The sequence below is a fragment of the Gymnoscopelus braueri genome (assembly GCF_963280865.1).
Source record: "Gymnoscopelus braueri genome assembly, chromosome: 1".
In the NCBI taxonomy this organism is placed as follows: domain Eukaryota; kingdom Metazoa; phylum Chordata; class Actinopteri; order Myctophiformes; family Myctophidae; genus Gymnoscopelus; species Gymnoscopelus braueri.
Genome location: NC_137603.1, coordinates 24,962,072 through 24,984,956, shown reverse-complemented (window position 1 = coordinate 24,984,956; position 22,885 = coordinate 24,962,072). Strand labels below are relative to the sequence as shown.

Sequence of the window (22,885 nt, the reverse complement as noted above, 5' to 3'; positions counted from 1 at the left end):
GCGTTGTGCTGCGACGCATTTTGAGTTTATAGATCGGCTATTTTTTGGCATAATCCAGAATAGACGAATCCACAGAGCTCTGCCCTGTAGGTGGCACAATCATAACGGCGGTGTCCGACTCCTGTTGTGGTGTGGAAATTGCTTACTTTACCTGCTATTTTACTAACTAAATGCTCTGGCAGATACAAAGTGTCACGGATGTGCATCAAGTTAGGCCACTTGATCACATTGGAAATAATTATGAATTCATAATTTCAACCACATCATACCAACGGCGGCCGACTTAAATGATAAGGGATATGTATCAAACACCACCCGATCTTCTATGAACACACACACGCGCGCGTGCCCACACACAAGCACAATCACAGAGTCACATGCTGGGGGACTGCAAGACGAGACGTTAACATGCCTCCTTCATTCCGTCAAGCTACCTGTTGCACAATCTTTAATGTGCTCTTACAATGACGACGCGTAATTAATGTTAGTTGTACACAGGTGATGGCAACAATGATCACGGTGTTGTATCATTTGATGGCAGCGCCGATCCACACGTTAACATCTCGTCAACCATCGCATAGCGGTCTTCACCTGTAAATTAACCACTGTCCTTTCACTGACAGTGAAAGAAAGAGGAGTTCAATGAGTTTGTATTACATTAGTTCTTGTCTCTGAAGGAATTAGAATGTGTTGGTGGATGTGAGGGCACTTCCGATAAAATAAACAATGACTGAGGCTCATACAAGTGCCTACACAATATTTATTTTTGGGAATATAACGTTTGAAACATCGTTCTTCACAGTTCACACCAAAGAAAGGTAGACCATAAAACTTTATTTCCTTATTTGCTGCTGGTTATTAGTCTATGCATCTCTGTAGTGTGTGTGTGTGTGTGTGTGTGTGTGTGTGTGTGTGTGTGTGTGTGTGTGTGTGTGTGTGTGTGTGTGTGTGTGTGTGTGTGTGTGTGTGTGTGTGTGTGTGTGTGTGTGTGTGCGCGCGAGTGCGTGTGTGTGTGTGTGTGTGTGTTACATCCCTTATCATTTAAGTCGGCTATCATTGGTATGATGCGGTTGAAATGATTAATTAATAATTGCGGTGCAGCCGAATATAATGCATTTGACACTTCCAATGTGAACACTTTGTATCTGTCGGAGTATTTAGTTAGTAAAGTAGCAGGTAAAGCGAGCAGAATGCACATCGCAGTACGCGTCTGACACCGCAATAATGATTGCGCAACTACAGGGCAGCGGCCTATGGATTCGTCTAGGGACTCTAGGGTTTATGTGGTTAATTATAGTCAATAAAAATATAAACCACATATAACCACAACATTGTGCATTTCATTCCAACTCAAGAACCTGTGTTTGCATATGGGACAGCAGTGGCTAGAGAGGAAAAGCGTCCGTCTTGGAATCGGAAGGTTCCCGGTTTCAATCCCCAGCTCCCCCTGGCTCCTCGTCAAAGTGTCACTGAACCCCTAACTGCTCCTGCTGAGCAGGTTGGTACCTTGCATGGTTTCCTCCACCATGTATGGGTGAATGTGAAAATCATTATAAAGCGCTGCATGTATAAATGCAGTCCATCTACCATTTGGTACATCTTCTCTACCGTTTATTTCCTGTCTATAATCACTGTCCTATCGTTAAGCCATATATTGTTGTATAACATGTTTTGACCTTGTAGATGTGCAATTTCTTGCTTGAACATTTTGACAATAAATCTTTTGCCTATAATGACCAGGTTGAAAGTGGCTAAAACAGAAAGAAACTCTTGTCTTCATACCGGCCAACAGGCATTTCCAAGATGGCACCAGAGTAAACAACCTTCTCTTATCCCATTCAATCCGGGAACACATCTGTGTCATTTTAGATTGTAGCTATAACCATTATTTTATACTTAGAAAAATCTTGAACATTTGTGCAAATCATTGAATACAAAGACTTGACGAAAATAGTTACAAAGCATCGCAGACATCTACCATCATTCTGGAAACACATCTCACCTGCTCCTGCGACCACCTCTGCCGGTCCTCGGGGGCGCGCGGGTGCACCTTGAAGCCCCTCTGGAGCTCCGGGTTGTTGTGGCGCACAGAGGGCAGGTTGAGCGACTTGGGCCTGCTGTCGTGGCGGTGGTGAGGCGGCGGGTACGGGCCGGTGGCGTCGCCCTTCACGACGTGCGTGTAGTCGACCCCCGGCGGGGGGTCCTGGGCCAGCTCCTCGGGGCTCAGGTCGGTGCCGCTGCTCAGGCTGCCCATGCTCATGCTCATCTTGATCTCGGCCACGATCTGATCGATGTCCTCCTCCGCCTCCTCGCCCGTCTCGCCCTCCACCACCAGCACCCTGCGGCCGCCGCGGTGCGGCGAGACCCGCGTCACCGAGTTCCCGTTGTCCTCCGGGGCGTAGTAGTCTCCCGTGTAGGACCTCTCGCGTCTTCCCACCTCCTCTTCCTCCTCCTCGTCCTCGTTGGGGCAGTAGCCCTCGCTCTCGGCCTCCTCGTCCTCTGCTTCGTCTCCCTGTTGGGGGCGCAGGGCGTCCTGTACGGGGGGCTGGTGGCGGCGGTGGTGTTGTTGTTGTTGGTGATGAGGATGATGGTGGTCCAGGATGGGTTCTGGTCGTCCGTCGTATATCTGCTCGTCGGGATCTTGTTCCACCACCTCACAGCGCACCTCCCCCACCTCCTCCCCACCAGCCCACTGCTCCTCTGCTCTCTGCCTCTTCTGGCCCGTCCACTCCCCCTCCTCCGCCTCCACTTCCACCTCCACCTCCTCCTCCCCTGCTCTGACCTGGCCTTCCTCTCTGCTCCACTCCTCCCTCGTGTCCTCTTCTCCCTCTCTCCACTCCTCTTGTACCTCCTCCTCTTCTTCTCCCTCTCTCCACTCCTCTTGTACCCCCTCCTCTTCTTCTCCCTCTCTCCACTCCTCCCTCATCACCTCCCCCTCTACTCCCTCTCTCCACTCCTCTCTTACCCCCTCCTCCTCTACTCCCTCTCTCCACTCCTCTTTTACCTCCTCCTCTACTCCCTCTCTCCACTCCTCTCTTACCCCCTCCTCCTCTTCTCCCTCTCTCCACTCCTCTCTTACCCCCTCCTCCTCTTCTCCCTCTCTCCACTCCTCTGTTACCCCCTCCTCCTCTTCTCCCTCTCTCCACTCCGTCCTCACCTCCTCATCCTCCTCCGCTCCCCCCTCTCTCCACTCCTCCCTGACCTCCCGCTGCCCTTCATCTCCATCCTCTTCCACCCATTCCGCGTCTCTCGCCTCTCCGTCGCCCCCCTCCTCCCCCCCTTCGACCCACTCCTCCACAGCCTCTTGGCATTCGTCTGTACAGGCTCCGCCCGGTTGGGCGGTGCTGGCGCGCTCCCCCTGGCCATGGGGCTCCTGCCCCTGGCCATGGGGCTCCTCCCCCTGGCCATGAGGCTCCTCCCCCTGGCCATGAGGCTCCTCCCCCTGGGAGCTAGTGTCCATACCCTCCAGGTAGCTGTCATCCTCTGGACAGTAGCGGATGTAGTAGGTCACACCCTCGTCCTCCTCGGCCAGACCTGGAGGCATTCAGAACAGAAAATAAGGGACAAATTCTGAAGGAGATTGCCCACTGAGCCCGAATTTTTGAGTACCTAGAAAAGCGTTATATAAATCGTATGTATTATTACATACAATAGATAATGTATACCGGTTTGTGTTAGTTTTGGACAAAATCTGTAGGAGTAGTAACACAAATCTGTCTCATGGTGGCGCTATAACTGGCCAATTCTAAAAAGACTTTGGTGGAGATTCTTCCTTGGTCTACTGGGAGTGTGCGTGCAAAGTTTCCCTCCGATCGGTCCAGCGGTGCTTGCAATATGTCCTGTAAAACGAGCCTCTCCAGCAAACTTTGAATTCTTTAGTAAAAAAGCGAGAATAACAGATGTAAAAGCTCACAACACGCCACATTGCGCTGTGTTGTGAGCTTGTATGTCGACTATATTCGCTTTTTATAAGAGGTTTGTTTTGTGACGTACGTCCACCTTGAGGGGTGCTTGTGGTTATAAAGGAACAATAAAGAAAAATAAACTTTGCAGCACTGACCTTCATCATAGTCGTCATCATCGTCCGAGGTGTTGTTGATGTAGTCGGAGCTGGAGTCTTCATCCAGGCTGTCCGCCCCGCCGTGGTGGAAGCCCACTCGCTCGTGGTCGTTGTTGTTACGGTTGCGTTCTGGTGTGGAGGGTGCGGCTGGCCTCTTCTCCTCTGGCTGTGGCTCAGGTTGGCTGCAGTAGCGGGGCTGCTCCACCCCAACCTCCACCTCTACCTCCTTTACCTCCACGTCTTTCTCTGGCCTGTGGCGATCCAAGTCATGTGGCCTTGGAGCGGGATACTGTGCCTTACAGGCTCTGGGGAGGGGCTTCTGATCACGTGACTCTTTGGGGTAACGGACAGGGCGGTGCCGAAAGGGGAGTGGCTTCTGATCACGTAATTCAGTTGGACGAGGAGCGGAGCAGGGGGCGGGGACTGAAGCGGCCATGTTGTTTATTCCGCCTGTCCCTGGCCTCTTCCTGTGAGCCATGATTGGCTGCTTACAGGCCATTCATTGCAATTAATTTGCTCCTGGAAGATATAAAAAAAAAGATATATAAGACACAGCTTACGACACTGACACTGAAAGATAGACATAAGACACAGTACAGCTTTAGGACACTGATGCTGAATCCACTAAAGCCTAGAATACAACATTCAGCACCACAGCAATTCTAATGTGGATTGGCATTGTGTGTAAGTGAGTGCACGCCAAGAGAGACTGCTGGTTAACATTGATAGTCTTGATTCATATCGATATACAAACAGATCCTGTAGATCAAAAACACCACCACCACCATCAACACCATCGATCAAACACTGACACACACCCCTCTCTCTCTCTCTCTCTCTCTCTCTCTCTCTCTCTCTCTCTCTCTCTCTCTCTCTCTCTCTCTCTCTCTCTCTCTCTCGCTCTCTCTTTCTCTTCTCATACTTTGAACAGAACTGCAGCATAATTTCAACACCCTGACAGACTAATTGAGCCATGGAGTTGGACAGTCCCTCATTTACATCAGCCGTACTCAGTGCAGCACTTAGGTGCTTACTCTGCACAAACGCAGCTCCTACAATACAAAACTGAGCTCAATATATTGCTCTGGCTCCTGGCCCCATAACAAAAGCCTCGGGCAAAAAACCCCACAAAGAATGAAACAATCCTTTGACTTTAAAGCTAGCAGGACACGGACAGACAAGTAATCAATAGGTAGCACATCAAGGTCATTCACATAGAGGTGCTGCATGCATTGTGCTGATAACACCAGGAATATTTGCAAATCATCAAGTCAAGATGGACTAGTATTGATCTGGATTGAGTGCACTGGGAACTCTACTACCATACCAAACTACATTAGGTAACAGGATGAGACGACAACTCAATGTTCACTATTTTCAGGACAAAATAGAACAAAAAGGCCCAAGGACCCTGTTGGTCTTGAATCTTCAATCACAGTGTAGTTCAATCCCCTGTAAACATCAAGTGTTCCCTCCAACTCCCAAGTGTCCAAAAGCTTGACTGAATCTGCCCCAGCTTCAGGCAAGCTCTGACCTCTATGATAAAATGTAGCTTACTGTATTTCATCAGAGAGGTCAGAGCTTGCCTGAAGCTTGGGCACATTCAGTCAAGCTGAATGACCTCTCTGATAAAATGTAGTGTACTGCGGCAGCAGTGGCAAAGTGCCTGCCCACCACCGCGGAGGATCTGGGTTCGAATCCATCGTGGTGCATCCGGCCTTGTCGAGCATCTGTACGAACACGATTGGCCCCTGTTAGGGAGGGAGTGAGGGAGCCCGGCAGCCGGGCAGGTAGGGGTGGGACGATATGGGTAGCTCACGATACGATAACTGTGGCGATATTTGGTCCAAGATAACGATAATATCACAATACACGATATCTGCGATATATTGATATATTGCAAGAAATGTAATTAAATATATATTACGATATCTGTAACTGAAAAATAAAAAGAATACCCATAAAAGGCAAAAATCTGGAATTATGCATTTATTCTGAAATCTTATTATATTTTTGTGCATAACAAACTGGCCTAGTACAATGTACAAAAATGTGCATGCATAGTGCCTCCTCCTAAGAGTAAAACACTGACTGTAGCTGCCATCGGTTGTAGCTGCCATATAAATAAGTAAATAAGTTAAGAAGTTCATAATGTTTTTGTTTTGGTCAATTCATGTTTCTATTTTTTTTCTCTCTTTGTTTTACTGTGTATATTGAGGTGATTCATTAGCCTGATTAACAGCCTGAAGCTGCGTGGAGATTCAGTCTGAAATTGGCTGCAGTGTCGGCGATTACAAGGGAGGGGATTCGAATTTCCCTAAACCAATCACAAGAGATCCACGGATCCGCCTACATCTGACGTCATCGCACTGCTTGTTTTAGCCGATATTCGCTGATTGGCTTGTCGTTAGACCCACCCCCACCTCCGTCTCTCATTGGACAGTACTTTTTGTATCGAAGATATCCTAGGCTCACATTTCAACACCAGACCAAGAGGCAGTCCACTCAGAGAGTGGGCGGGGTCTATGGTTTGGTAGCCTGGTAAACCCTCCCTCCAGAAATCTCATTTGTATTTTATTTCAGGAGTGAGTCTGGCCTGCAGACCTATATGGGCAATTTGGCTGTGGGCTGGAGCTGGGCGGGAGTAATGTAGCTTTGATGTCCAAGTGGCCCTTTGATGTCCAATTAAGCCACTTTAGGCTGCAGTGATTATCACCAGGAGTCTTTGATGTTAATGAGCAGCTTGTATGAAAGGTGTATTGATTAATGACGTGTGAACCACTCGGGTTCCACCTGATTGGCCTACCCCCGCTGTCAATCACAAAACAATCAGTGAGGACGCTGATTGGCTCGGTTATTTGGTAATGCACTAGAAACGCCCATACAAGCCTTCATGCCAGACTCACTCCTGGAATCAAATGGAAATGAGATTTCCGGAGGGAGGGTTTACCAGGCTAATGGTTTGGAGCCAGGCTAGTGATTCATGTTTCTTGATACTGACTAAGGTCACACTAACCTCTAACAGCTGAAGCAGATCAGTTAGATTACTGTTAATTATCAGAGCTGAGGCAGAGGCAGCACTCAAACGTGCACTAAACAAAGCGCTGTTGGTGTTGTTGTAGATGCTGTTTAAGAGTCAAGATTTAAGAAGAGTTCCAGGAGTTCCAGCTATATATAATACTGCAACACAACTGACAATAAGAAAATTAAAATAAAAACGTTTTTAGATTTCTTTTTAAATACATCGATATTTTCCAGCAGTGTATTGATTATTTATCGCGATATATTGCAATATCGATATTTTGGCACACCCCAACGGGCAGGGAGGGTGATATGTGTGCACGTATTCCCATGGGCTGGGGCGGCGCCTGTCAGCAGGGAGTGTTGGGCGGGAGGAGCAGGATGAAGGCTCCACGTCCTCCCAGTGGGGGCCCCTCACTGGCAGGTGAGTCAGTATGATACAACAGCAGTGACAACACACAAATGTGTGTGGGGGGGAATTAATTGACATAAAAACTAAATTGAGGAGAAAATGTGTTAAAAAGCAACAAAAAAAACTTTTTTAACTCGAGTCTCAGTCTAATAATGCATTGGGTTCCTCAATAGGGGATAGCAGGCTTACGTCACACTCAGCATGACAAAGACTACCGTACATATGATACGGTGTCATTAATATATTCCAGTATTAATATGTTGCTATAGTTGGTTGGTTTTGTGCCAGGGGACCTGTATGTTACAGTACATGTGAGAAACCAGTAAAAGTGAGAAAAACGGAACGTTCAAAATAGCTTTGCCAACATATACGTCGACACACTTGATTTGACCCCTGGGGGTCACTGGACCCCACTTTGAGAACCACTGATTTATGCAGCCACACCTGGCCAGAGTCCATCTAATTGGACTCAGAGGTAGATGTGACTACACACCTGTTGTGCATCTACTGTAGCTAATGGAAGCACACAGGATAGCGTATGATCACATATGCGCAACTGAAGGGCAGTGGTCAATGCATGCCGGGCGTCAAGCCATCAATCGAGGGTTGAACTCCACGCGATGGCATGTGATATGTGCCAACATGCTGCAACCGGAAGCTCCACCCCTTTGCTTGCATGGAATGGAAGAGAATGGGACACAACTGTTTCAGTCACGCATGTGTGACTGTACCTTAAATTAGCCACCTCCTGTCCACACACACAAACTTGGGGAGAGCCTCTGTTCATAAAGTACGCTCTCTGCAGCAGCCAGCAGTTTGTTCTTGTGTAGTGATACAGTTTATACATCATCAGTTTATACCATGCCATGGAAGCATTACCATATGGTTCTGTATCACACTGGAAAATAAAGAGCTTGTTAACCCAAGAATCCTGCTGTTGTCTGTCGCCTTCTACCAAAACCTGTAGAATTGGTGCATTGGCTGTGAAAACGGCAGCTAAGCTATCCTACTGGGCATCAGTAGAGCCTGGCTATGAGACCCAGTAGCCAAATTCCAATAATAACTTCCACCCTCGCATCCTCCACTCGTGTCCTCCTCCGAGGGCAGAGGCGAGGATTAGATGCGAGTCCAGAGGAATCGAGCAGGTGCAACTGAAGAGCCAAATTCCAATACTCACATTTCTGCCTACTCACCTCACTCTCCATCCTCCAGATGCCATGTTGTATATTGGACACAGTATTTCTCTCTACTGTATGTTTAGCTGTTTCACATGCATTCTGCCACACCGCTGCTTCAGTAGCTTTGATCGGTGTCAAATATATATAAATGCAGTAACTCTTCCAGTGTAATCAAGTGGGGCATTTTCACTCTCAGATCATGGACACACGCACTATGTTATGTTTACATTAGTAAAATATGAGCAGATCAAACATTTCATCAGCTCTAAATCATTGCTTTGAAGTCAACAACAAAGCACGGCTTTTGGACCCCATCTCCCAGACAGCGTAGTTTACTTTCCATCCCATAGCCTGAGGAGACAGTCCACTGCAGTATCCAATAACAAAACCGATTCAACACTTCTGGAAAACTCACTGAAGTCTGCACTTGAGGTTCACTCACTGATCTTCGCTCCTAGTGGCTTGGGGAGCCTCCTCATGAGTATGACTTGCTGTCGGCTCCTCCGAAAGGCAAAGGAACATTAAGGATGCGAACAATTTCTGGGTCACGCCGGAGGACCAAGTGCGGAGTGGACGAGTAGTATTGGAATTAGTCTAGTGGGATCAGCAGCGTCCTTGTGAGGACCAGCCACCGACCTCGGCTACGTGTTAGCAGCTGATCCTGGTGAGGACCAGCCATCACTCACCCTGCCAGCAAGATATAGAGAGGAAAGTATGTGGGTTGCCTCTGCATACAAGCGGCGAGGTCTTTACTACTGTATACAAAACAATAGCAAACACCCGTGGGCACACTATAAATCATGAAAGAATCAACAGATGGTAGAAGTTAACACGTACTGTAAGCGTACGCAAACACATAGGCACGCACGCACGCACACTCACGCACTCACGCACACGCACACACACACACACACACACACACACACACACACACACACACACACACACACACACACACACACACACACACACACACACACACATCATAAGTATGAAAGCAATATGACCTTTGGCAAAGAACCACATTTTAATAAAGATTGTAAGCAAGGCAGAGTAGGTGTACTGTATTTTCTCTCTGGTAAATCCCTCTGTTTCCCTCTCATGCATTAATTCGCCTCCATCTCTTCTCTGCGGTGCCGTCTCCACCAGTTGCCAGGAACAACTGTCCTCAGAGGGACATTGTTGCTGCTTTCCCCCAGTTCCCCCTATACAGTAATTACATTTTCCATCACCAGTGATTACCATGGTTAATTACTCCTGTACAAGACAGCAAAAATACAAGCATGCGCACACACACACACACACACACACACACACACACACACACACACACACACACACACACACACACACACACACACACACACACACACACACACACACACCCCCATACCCCCACACACACACACACACACACACACACACACACACACACACAGAGAAAACACCCACTGACAGACAAACACAGGAGGTAGAGAGAAACCGTTCCTTGTGGACTAGGATGAGTTGAGAAGCGCACAAATATAGACAATCAAACTAATCACACTAATCACTAAGGGCGAAGAAGCACTGTGTTGCAATTCATATGGCATGTGCTGCACAGGGTCAGATAATATACAGCTTACTGTATACATCTAGCTAAAACGTCAGTCAAGTAGTTCACTGCTAAAGAGGATCAATACATTACACACACCAGTGGCCTTTTGTCTACAATGTAGCAATCAGCTACGTTCATTCAAACCCAGCTCTGTGTATTATCACACCATCGAAGACACTTGGGAAACCTATCGTATCATTAGCCACTGAACTCCAGCAAGTCAAAAAGGCAACTCATGTCCACTTTACAAAGTTTAGATGGTTTAAGTGGTTAGCCCATTGGTTCTCAAAGTGGGGTCCGGGGACCCCCAGGTGTCCCTGGCGGGGTACCAGGGGGTTTCCAGCAAGATTAGTTAATATAGCGTCACAATCATTTTTAACCACTTTAACCAAATTTATACTTTGGCTATTCAAAAATAGCAGATATACAAGCTCATAGCGCAGCCCTGGCACAAAATATTATATATATATATATGAGATGGGGGGGGTCCGCAGCCAAATAGATATCATTTTAGCCTACCTGTGGTTCAGACCATGAGCTGGGATGCAGAGCAGCAGCAGCATCTATACAGTATTAGAACAACGGTCCCATCCTCTCTGGTCTCCTCCGGCTGTTTCCCTTCCCCCCACCATTTGCACACACCACAACATGCTAAGCCTCCGCCCCGTTTCCCTTCCCTGTACCTCCCCCATTATATCCTCCAGCAGCTGCCGAGCCCCACCTCATCCAGTCCCCTGGGAGGTAAGTCAGGGTATAAGGATTGGTAACTATGGGTAACCGCTTCCCCCTGACGATCAATAAACTTTGACCTCATCTTTGTGGGCTGGCTTCCTGGATTCATCGTCAACCAATCCTTTTATATAAAAGGTGTTGAGTGGAGGCTGTGTGGGGTTTTATATTAGATTTTTGTTCATCTAATTATCTGTGATGTTCTTTTTTTCCCCCACACATCTTTTGTGGCCGACACAAAAGATGTATAAAATTGGAAATTGAATAAACAAGTCTCTGGGCAGGTGGCTATATTGTCTGGGATGTGGGCCTGCTCAATTCAGAGTTGACAGTATTTATTGATTATGTATGCATTAGCATATGAAAGTCAATAGTATTACAAGAAAAGGCAGAGGTTCTGTCCCACCTGTTTAGCATTATTTAGGACATCTCTCCATGAACCATTGACTGACTCATTATGAATGACAACAGGCAACTAGCCTTCACACAAAGGACTGTGTAATTCAGTGGTTCTCAAACTTTTTCATGTCAAGGACCCCCAAAATGATGTTTTTTTTGGGCTGCGGATCCCCTGTCTCAAAAAATATTTTTGTGCCAGAATTTTGAAACAAAAATAGCAGATCTACCAGCTCATAGCGCTATGAGCTTGTACAGTATCTACTATTTTTGAATAGCCAAAGTATTAAATATGGATAAAGTGGTTAAAATGATTGTGACGCCATATTACCTAGTTTTGCTGGGGACCCCCCTGGTACCCCCCCAAGGACCCCACTTAGAAGAACCAATGGTGTAATTGTCTCAACATCACCAGGTTTTGAGGAGATGGACGGGTAGGTCTGTCTCTCCGTCTATAGTTATCTAAATTATAAATGATGTATCTACTGCAGTTGTTCACGTCTTACTGTATGTGAATGCAACATTGTTAAGTATGCCAAATTACATTTTTGCATTTCTATATTGTTCCATCATGGGGTGTGCATTGGACACGTGTTTGGTTATTGTTTTATTGACGTTTCGTTAAATTGTTGGCTATGGGAATGAGTTGGGAGGGAATCTATGCATTGTATTGCGTTTTTATGTACTTCATAATGTAAAGCATAAGGGATAGGGTTAATTCCGGGGAACACCCCACGGGCAGCGCCCCTCCCCTCCAGTTTGTGTTCAGCTAGGGAGTGAGTCGGTTGGAAATGTATTTCTGTTTGCTGTCACAAAGAAAAAAGTGTTCCAATTCAAATGAGTTTTTCCAGAGATCAGAAGCCCGCCTCCAGTCATTACAACTCAAAGAGATGTCTACAATGACTACGTTTGGCTGTAAATTACCCTGAGGCAGAGAGCAGTACTTCTGTCTGGAGAATATAAAGGTAACAACAAAACAACAAGCCCGAATTATTAATCCAGCTGTAACTGATCATGTTCCTGTGACAGACATTCAATTGGGATACAGTAGTAACAATTTGTGTCCAGTACTACCCAAAACATGAAATGAACTTTCCATGTAGGCCATGTCAATTGTCAATTAAAGGAGCAGTTCACCCAAATAAATACTTATTTCCTATCAATTACACACCCAACGAAGCCTTGAATTCATGGTGATTTTTTTGTTTTTGTTGTCGCATTCCTAAGCCAATAATTTGATGACCATGTCATCAGTCAGTAGGAGACTCAGTAGGAGACTCGAGACTTTGCCGGTTATCAAAGTATTCAAAAACTATTCGAAAATATCACTTACCATAAAGGTAGGGAGATAGTAGCTGACAGAGTGAAAGACTGAAACACAGTTCATTATGTTAATTCAATTGAGAATGATTTAATGATACATTATTCACTGCATCCATCAACACCACTTCAAGGGCCTCTTGGGATTCGTTAACCTCCAAGTTGATTCCTGGGCACCATTAAGGCTAATTTATGCGCCGTCGCACGATGGTACCGTGTGCCAAAAATAGCAGACCTAGTGAGCTTGTAGGTCGGCTATTGTGAATTGGGCATTAACAGGCCGGGAACAAGATTCTGGATTAGCCCATTGCTTTCTACCTCTCTGGCTGTCAAACTATGTCATGATTTAACCACTTAGGCTCTATATACTTCCCTGTAGAAAATAGAATATTTGAGAAAACAGGGACACCAGGGTTAATGTGGTTAAATGCTTCCAGACAGTGCACGTCAACCGTGGTGGTATAATGTCATCTGTAGGAGTACTGCATGGATGATCTCTACTTCAAGTATATAACTAGAAAAAGTGCTCCCCTGAGCACAGTTCTCCGCCAGGCCAGGTAGGTTATTGTGGGCCAGCAATGTTCGGAATCCAGAGTTATGGGGCAAAATGTGAATTGTTCTGTTATAGCGCCACCATGAGGCCAATTTGAAACACGTATCAAATACTGCATTCACAATTTGAGGCATTTTGTTCAAAACGAGCCTCTCCTGCAAACTTTGGAATCCAATCTTAGCCAATCAGGGTGGAATATGGAAAATCGGACAGATCTGTGTTGATCACATGACTATAGAGAGATAATGTGTACCGAATAGCATGATGTTTGGACAAAATCTGTAGGAGTAATAGCCAAAAATGTGTTCTGCAAAAAGTGGCCTGCCGGTGGCGTTGTAACAGGCCGATGTGAAACATTTGAGCAACTGGTTCTGCTCTGGCCTCCAGGTAGTATGCGTGCACAGTCTCACGCAGATCGGTCCAACGGTGCCGTAGATTAGCTGCTAACAGACGGACGGACGAACACACGCACACACACACACACACGGACAGGGGCGAATACATAGTCTCGGCCAATAAGAAAATAAGTATAAATTATTGAATAATTTAAAAAAAATCAGGAACAATAGTGTAGCCAACTTTGTCTGACATCTGTATGCCTTTCTGCACGCATGCACGCACGCACACAATTTATCCAATTGTAACTCTGAAAGAGTAAACAAATGGACCTGTGGGTCCATTTGTACTCTCAGAGTTAATTAACACTGAAGATTATACTTACTTTTACACACACACACACACGCACACGCACACGCACACGCACACGCACAGGCACAGGCACACGCACACGCACACGCACACGCACACACACACACACACACACACACACACAGCAGAAGCGAGGCTACCTACGGGCAGCATTTCAATGGGCTGCTTGGAGCAGCAGCTGGGGACCACTTCTGTATGGCTGTCTGCATGGACAGGCTCATTTATGTCTGCTAAAGTAAGCTACAGCTTTAAATTAGTCTCAGACAATTCCCTTGTTTGGCTGACAAATATGTCCGATGCGTGCGTGTGCCTGGAGGCAGGGCTCCGACTGAGGCTGCAGGAAAGGACAAGCGGGCAGGCAGAGACAGGCGGATGGCGTGGCCAGAGCGCAGGCCTCAGGAATACTAATGGCCCTGCTTTGAATCCTGAGTGCAGACCATTGTTTACGCCAGTGAAGCAAACAGTCGGCCTTCCACGAGAGAGCCAAGAACAAAGCACAGCAGCACACAGTGGAGACATAAAGACTCATTTATACTTTTTTCTAGTAAAAAAACAACAACAAAATTTTTTATTTTTTATTTGCTAGGCTCACAAAGCAACCAGCCTTTCACATGAAGAGGTAACGATATCGCTGTAGCATCTCTACACAGCATCAATGGTGTGTCTGCGTCCATGCTGTGCGTACACTCACTCTCTCACCCATAAACGGCAGCAAGCCAACACATTACAACACCTTTTAATGACCTTCCTTTATGAACCACGGCTGAGCCGCTAAAGACTGAATTAAACTCGTGAAACGTAGCCACGGGGAAGGCAAAGCCGTTTGCTCCCAGAGACGATGGATTCGGGTGCCCACATGTTTACTGTCCACAGGAGATCACTATACCGATACATTTTTATTTCTGATCACAGCATGTGATGTTGGATCTGACACGCTGCAAACTTCTGTCTGAAATGAACCACTTGAGCCTGATTTATACTTCGTCTTACCAGTGTCGCGGGGGCGACATTAGGCGATCTACAAGCTCGCAACGTGACGCATCGCGCCGTGTTGTGAGCTTGTAGATCTGCTGTTTTCAAAAACATTTAAAACTATTTTTTGATAACTTTTGAAAGGGATGCCACAGCTTGCCAACCGGTATGTGGTACACACAAAAGCCGTACATACACACTTAGCTTGTCATGTTGCAAGCCATGCAACTGAGCACAAACAATTTAAGAGCATCTTAATCAGATGGATTTGGACTATTAATAATTAAAAAAATGTATTAACATCATTTTAATTTTAAAGTTTGTATACCAATAGAGAGATTAACTATATACAGAAATATTAGTGACAACTCTGTTAATTGCGACAATATCCAAAATAATTACAGCTACAACATAATGTAGTCGCTACTATTGGCACTATCACAATGTATAATTTAGACATTTAGCACATGCTCTTAATATCGTGAGTGAATTACAAAGAGCAGTGAAAGTGGTAGAGTAATAATGTGCAAAGAACACAAGTAAGTGCAAATTAGTATAGCAGATAGACCTAAGACCCTAACCCAATAACTCTTATCTACATGACATCCAGTATTTTATCTTTATTGTATATTTTTATATTAATGTACTCTTTAAAATTATTATTCTTACTTGTTCTTTCATTATTTTTTATTGCATTATATTTTTTGGCAGAACAAGGTCCCATCAACGCTTTGTTGCTTGTACGTGTATAATTAAGTGACAAATAAAACCTTCTTGATTCTTGAGACATCATCAAACCACCTAGCATCTAAATAAAGTATTACAAAATGCATACTATACTATCACAAGTAAGACGCGCGAACGCGGTAAGCGAACGCAAAATTTTTTAAATAAATATGAAAAAAAATATTTTAAAAAAAGTAACCAATATTTTTTTTTTTCTAAATACAAAAAAATTCTGCGTTAAAAGGAGCATCTTAGAAAAATACAAATTCACAAAAAAAATACTTTGAATGTTTTTGAACAATTCAACAAAGTGTTTGAAGTGCCTGTTTCACCCACTTCCGGGGGGCGGAGCCAAAATCCGAGCCCGAAGTATTTGTTCGTAGACCCCCACTTAGGGGGGGTAGAAAAAGTTTCGGAGCGATTCGGGCACTTTTCATTTAACATGGGGTTTCAATGGGGAGTTTTTAGGAGCCTTCTCCGGGGCGTGGCTTCCGGGGGAAGGGGCGGGCTTAAACGCAACCTTGACAGGTGTGTTCAGTTTTCAAAGACCTTTCATTTGATGTATGGTACGTGTAAATTGGACATTTACTTATCTCAGAGGAGCTGCACACAGGCAGTGCACACAGAGACACAGAGATACAGAGATACAGAGACACAACCCAAGCAGGGTTACATAGTAAGCTCCACTTGGTCGGAGGCGCGGCTTCGCCGCGCCTCCTCCCGCGTTCGCAAAAATAACACACTGTAGTATCTAAAATACCATCTAAATAACATGTCACATACACGTACATTGCGGCACGGTAACAACGTTGCAGCCAGTGGAATTATTGTGTGCGTGCGTTTACCCTCCCTCTCCTTATCTAGTGTGATGGAATCAAGGGAAGCATGTTTTCAGGTCCACTGAGTTCAGATCCCTTCAAAAGAAGCAAACAAACACAGGGATAAAGGGGCTCACTGAGAGAACAAAGTACAGACACAGAGAAAGAATCCTTTCTTTTCTCATTTTTGTCTTCTACAGATCTATACTTGGGTACCTGCTGTTGCTCAGCAATGACAGGGGAAATTGGTGTTTGAATTGAAGTATGCTCTCTGTGTTGACTGAGGCAAAGCCTCGGTGCGAATGCACGCACGAGCACACACACACACACACACACACACACACACACACACACACACACACACACACGCACGCACGCGCACACCCACACGCACACCCACACGCACACGCACACGCACACGCACACGCACACGCACACGCACACGCACACGCACACGCACACGCACACGCACACGCACACACACACACACACACACACACGCACACACACACGTTTGTATTACTATACTTGTAAGGACATCAACATCTTAAGACGCCGATTTTATGAATGCTATTTTTGTCGGCTATTTTTGGTGTACGACACCGGAACGCAATTAAGTACAAATCAGGCATAACCCTAACCCCTAAACCTAACCTCGGCTCTAAATGCCCAATTCTAACCCTAACACCAACCTGAACCATTTCCTAATTGTGAGCCTAACACTTGAAGTCTTTTTAAACCATAAAACAACAATTTCTCTTGTGAGGACCAGGAAATATTGTCCTCACAATGTCTATTTAGCTAATTCTACTACATTGTACAAGTGCACACGCACACACACACACGCGCGCGCACACAATCTTTCACATGCAGAACACCATCTGGACTCAGTCTGAAGATTCACTGTTCTTTGCTCAACAGCCTTTTCTTCTTCACCCCATTGTCATACGCTCAAACACACATACAAGCACACCTCTCAACTAGATTTCCTCTCTTCAACTTGACAATACATCTGGACCAGTGTCAGGGTGTAGCCACAGTGGCATTTTGTCATTTTTGGCAAGAAGAAGAAGCATGACTTTGGGATTTGCTGACTTGCCACATAAGCCTCATATATACTTCACTGTAGTGTACAACCTCCCTCTTAATCTGCTTTTGAGAAGCCATGCTTTATAACCAGCCAGAAACCTTCCGGACTTCCTTAGTGAATAAATCACCAGTCACTGCTACCCTTTAAACTGGCTGCAGTACCAGCCACCATTATTATGGACAGGTCCCTGGGTAACTGACTGATTAATCACTGTAAGTACTGTAGGTCAGATTGTAAAAAAAAATTAATAAAGTTATACTACCCTACCCACCAGGCCATTATGTTTAATGCAAATGTGAAATGATATGTAATGATTAAACATTGGTGAGTCGTGCTTGTGGAAAAAAAAGATGAATAAAATGAAGTTTGTGAGTGTAAAAGAGAGAGAGAGAGAGAAAGAGAGAGAGAGAGAGAGAGAGAGAAAGAAAGGGGGGAAAGGCTTTCTCTAAGCTCTCTCATTGAGATTCAGCATTTGTTCTCACAGGCTCCTTCCTACTCACTGACTGCAGGGCGAGGACCACAGAAAGAGGAAGGCTTGTCTTATGCTTTGTATCGCTCCAGTGTCATGCCACGGTAATAGCAACGCGAGGCATTGTGAGCTTGCAGATCGGCTATTTTCGGCGCACGGCGCCAGGGCGCAACGAGGTATAAATCAGGCTGAAATTGAACAGGAAGAAGAAGAAGTATAGACTGGGGCTGGACAGTTAATCCAAAATATATTGAAACCGATATTTGGAACCTTATCAACGAATCGACAATTTGACATATATATTTTTTTATAATTGACTAACTTGATTTGTCTGATCAACCACATATATGTAGGCTATACACGCAAAAATAGCAAAAACACCCGATCTGCAAGCTCACAATGCAATCGCATATACATCGCAATGCATTGTGAGCTTGTAGGTTAGGTGCTATTTTCACCATATATTTTGCTTTAATAATCGTTTTATAATCGTTCATTAATTGTAATCGAGGCAAAAGTCTGAAATAATCGTGATATTGATTTGAAGTCGTATCGCCCAGCCCTCCTATACACAAGTTGAGTGTGAGAAAACAAACAAGAGCACAGCCCACATGAAACCATATTGAGACCACGTACGTAATGTATGAGACAACATAAAAGCAGATAACACCCCCCATCGTTCTGCCTGCCAGGGTCCATCTCGCCTCTTCAACCACACACGGCACCGCCCACCTTCTTCATCGTGCAGCTGTTACTATGGAAACTCTTTGTTTTCAAGCACAGTATGGCAAGGCCTGACCAAGGTCCCTGATTTTCTTGTATGTCGTTGCTGTCGGGCAGAAACCTTGTATTGTACCTCCATATTTTAGCTTTCTGTGTTTTTTCGTAAAACGAATGCCGTACTTGATCATACTACAGCGTCACAGAAAAGCATAAAAAGTAGCAGATCCACAAGCTGCTACTTTTGAGCTTGTAGATCTGCTACTTTTGCTATTTTTGACGAATACCCACCCATAGCCCACATGTGTGGAATCCATCAAGTACACTTCCTGATCATTATGACTGACAACTCGACAGACGAATGAGAGTACAGTAAACACTAGGTCAGATGGGTGTTATTAGCTCCCTCCCCTTTTGACACAGGAATCGAAGACCTTGCTCCAGGCAATTCTTATGCTTATTCTGTCATTGTGGTATAAAAAAGGCTGTTTATATACCACACTGAATACAGAGCTATCATTCAAAAACCAGTGGTGTAAAGTACAATTTCAATTTACTTTACTTGAGTATGTCCATTTCTTGATTCTTTACTTCTACTCCACTACATTCTCAGAGGCAAATATTGTACTTTCTACTCCAATTATTTCAAATCTTTAGTTACTAGCTAGTTACTTAGCAAATTTAGAATATTAATAATTAATCAAATTATAAATAAGATAAATAATTGTGTGAAGTTTTTTTACACTGTGGTATGGTTATTTTGACATAAGTAACAAATCTGAGTAGCCTCTTCCACCACTGTTAAAACCTATTCCTGAACTCCTTACATATCTCCAACTGACATCTTTGTAGTAAAGCACACTAAAGGGCTTGATATATACTTTGTTGCGTGCAAGGGTTACCGTGCACTGAAAAGACTTCAGGGACACAATGTGTCACAGCATGACGCGTTGCCCAATGCAATTGTCATACTGCAAAAGCGTATGAAAGACATAAATGCATATGACACACTAGCTGTATGGTTGAAGGTCAAGGATGAAGTTAAGCTGGCAGAAGATAAGAAGCACATTAACCGTGCAGGGCAACCTGAGCGGAGCCTGCCGTCATGGGTGGTGGGATAAGAGGGCTGATACCTTCAGTCTGAGGAGAGAGAGCTGAGAAGGTGTCCAGGTCACAGGTGACAGGGGGCTACGTTGTCCCACCCAGTAAGAAGGGAAAGAGAATTATTTCTCCAAAGTTTGCCTGAAGAGAGCTAAATGGAGCACTGTGGCCCCATAGGGAGACAGATGCTGGGGGTACATTTGAACCGGATTTAATTGCTTGGAAGCGAGGGAGAGAGGGGGCGGGGGGGGGTTGGAGAAAGAGAGAGAGAGGGGTGGGAGGCAGCTGAGAGAGACAAAGTAAGGACAGAAGAAAATGTACAGCCATTTGGAATAAATAATTTCAAATGACAGCATGGGACCGTGAAATCACAGGAAAAAAGAACATCTCACATCTGTGTTTCTGTTTCTGTTACAGCTTGTGCTACCCTGATGTGTCCTGGACCTGACTGCTAGTCTTTACAACGCCTAGTCGGTCTTGGAATAGACTCCAGTCGGTTGCACCAACCAAACGTACGCCTAGTATTAACTACACCCGGTATTAACTACACCCGGCCCAATACTGCTTTTGTCCCTAATAACTCTATCCTGTCCAGCGCTTCTGCTGTCAAATGGAACAGTGAGCCAATATAGGGAATATCTTTCTACATTGACTTTTGCCTTCGATAACGACCACGATTAAAATGGCTAATTTGATTTAATTAAGTTTAAAGAGAACAGTTAAAAAGCAACAGTGTGGAAAAAAGAAAGAAAGAAAAGAGATCCCAGACTAGATGGCCATGAAATCTCTTTTAAATTAGCAACAGTCATCTACATTATCAGAGGCACGTAACCCAAACTCATTCTGAATCCAATGTGTGTCTTGTCAGCTGTGATTACATCAGCCAATTTATTTAATTCATAATTAAGTTAATCTGAGTGACAATTAATTTAGATGAGTGCTAAAGAATTATCAGATAAAATGTCCTGTTTGCTCCACATGAATAAAGACTGCCATGCACAAACAAAGCAACAGTTTCACCTGAACATAATACTTGCCTTCTCCCATGCAGTTTATTAAAATGCATGGGAGAAGGCAAATCCAGAATGAACTTGATCACAAGTGCCAGATACGAACATTGCTAAAGCGAGCGAGTTGCCGTCCCGAACGTTGTGACATTCCCTTGAGCCTACTCAGCGCTGTTCGAGTTACGTACCGATAGGCACAGAATCGTACATTTTGTTGTGGGGACTGCTCTGCTTCCGGGTTTTTCCGGGTTGCAACTGGTTACGCCCACCGTGGGACTCGCCGTACATATGCACGGATTTTCGGGGTTTCTAGGCGACTATGCACGGAATGACGTGCACTCGATCCGTGCAATGTATACTAAATTCTTGGAGATCAGGCTGTTCAGTCAGAGCTTGATGTTCCAACATGGGTACAAGCTATTGAAATCCACCCTGATCGTGTAGGTGAAAACAGCCCAAATTTAGATTATACACCTACTCCTGACTAGACATAAGATTTTAGTGAGAAGAAGGCTTAAGCCAAGATGTGGCGACTAGCGTAACCATTAGGTCAGATATGAAGTGCAACCCACCCCTGATCCTCTGTGCTGCTTTACCTGTCCAGCAAAGGTGTGTGTGTGTGTGTGTGTGTGTGTGTGTGTGTGTGTGTGTGTGTGTGTGTGTGTGTGTGTGTGTGTGTGTGTGTGTGTGTGTGTGTGTGTGTGTGTGTGTGTGTGTGTGTGTGCGTGCGTGCGTGTGTGTGTGTGTGTGTGTGTGTGTGTGTGTATGTGTGTGTGTATGTGTGTGTGTGTCTGTCTGCTGTCATGCTTCCTGCAGCTGTCCTCTGTTTCCCAATCAATCCCTGTCTCAGCTATTCTTTGTTCCCATAATTGCCTCCCTGCACACTGTACAGTATGTCCCAGTCTCTGTTGTCCCGTCATTGCTTGTTTGCAAGTTTACCTTACCTGATCCGTACCCCCTGTGAGATCTGTAGGCCTATCCTGTTTTCTAACTGTGCTACAGTAAAGTCTACTTTTGCATTTCGCTCCAGTCTCCCGAGCCTTGTGTTCTGTGTTTGGTTTCTTTGCCTGACAGTTTCAGTGCATATATAATTAGCTTCAGTTAGAAAAGTCATGTTGTACATGCTGTGCATTTCACAGTAATACATTTAGGCAAAACACTTATGTCCTGCAGATGAACTACAGTACAGGCACCTAATTTCCCTATTGGATTGGAACTCCAATATTAAAGGACATGAACAAATCAGGGCTTAGACTTAAAGGTAGGGTAAGTGATATTTTTTGGTTAAAACAAAAAGTATTTTGTTAAAAGGTTAAAGCACTATATTATGATAGTAATCATTGCTATAGAGTGTTTGTTCAGTAACAGGAGTCTCCCCGTCTCTCCAGCTCTTTAATAAACAGAAAATATTTTTTCCCGGTAGGTGTCAAAATCTCAGCCAATCAGGAGAAAGTTCCAGTTTTTAAGCTTCATTTTTATAGTGTTCCAGTTCCAATTTTGCATGCTCATTTCTTTGTGTCATCACTTCCAATTTCACTTGTTTAATCTATATCCTGATTGAGTTCTCTATCCTGATTGGATAAAATTGGAAATGAAACTGAAACTGAAACGAAAATGCATTTTCTGTTTTATAAAGAGCTGGAGAGACAAGGAGAATCCTTTTACTGAACAAACACTCTATAGCAATGAGTACTATCAGAATATAGAGCTATTTAACACTTATTTTAACCAAAGAAAATCACTTACCCTACCTTTAAGGTAAGATTTCAATTTCCATTTTAGACGATTTGGCAGATGCAAGGCAACGGGCAACGTGCAAGGTTGAGGGGAGTGCCATCAACCTTAGTGAACTAACAACAGGGTAAGTGGAGGACATATTTGCTATTGAAAAATAAATATGTGCTACAAGTAACTATTCATCTTGGAAACCATTCATTTTGTAACAGCATTAGAATGACACTTTGAGAAACAATTCTTGTCCTTGTCCTTAAAGGGGAATACCACTCAT

General features: G+C 44.7%; 1 protein-coding gene across 1 annotated transcript in view; it reads right to left on the bottom strand.

Annotated features, from left to right (window-relative positions):
* The window catches only part of apba2b (amyloid beta (A4) precursor protein-binding, family A, member 2b), a 79,186-nt gene that overhangs the window by 24,295 nt on the left and 32,006 nt on the right, over positions 1 to 22,885 (bottom strand). The window contains exons 3-5 of the mRNA XM_080432459.1: positions 4,061 to 4,579; positions 3,158 to 3,534; positions 2,003 to 2,803 (exon numbers count right to left, since the gene is read on the bottom strand). Coding sequence (XP_080288585.1) covers positions 2,003 to 2,803; positions 3,158 to 3,534; positions 4,061 to 4,559 — 1,677 coding nt within the window. The 5' untranslated portion in view covers positions 4,560 to 4,579. The remainder of the gene's footprint in view (positions 1 to 2,002; positions 2,804 to 3,157; positions 3,535 to 4,060; positions 4,580 to 22,885) is intronic.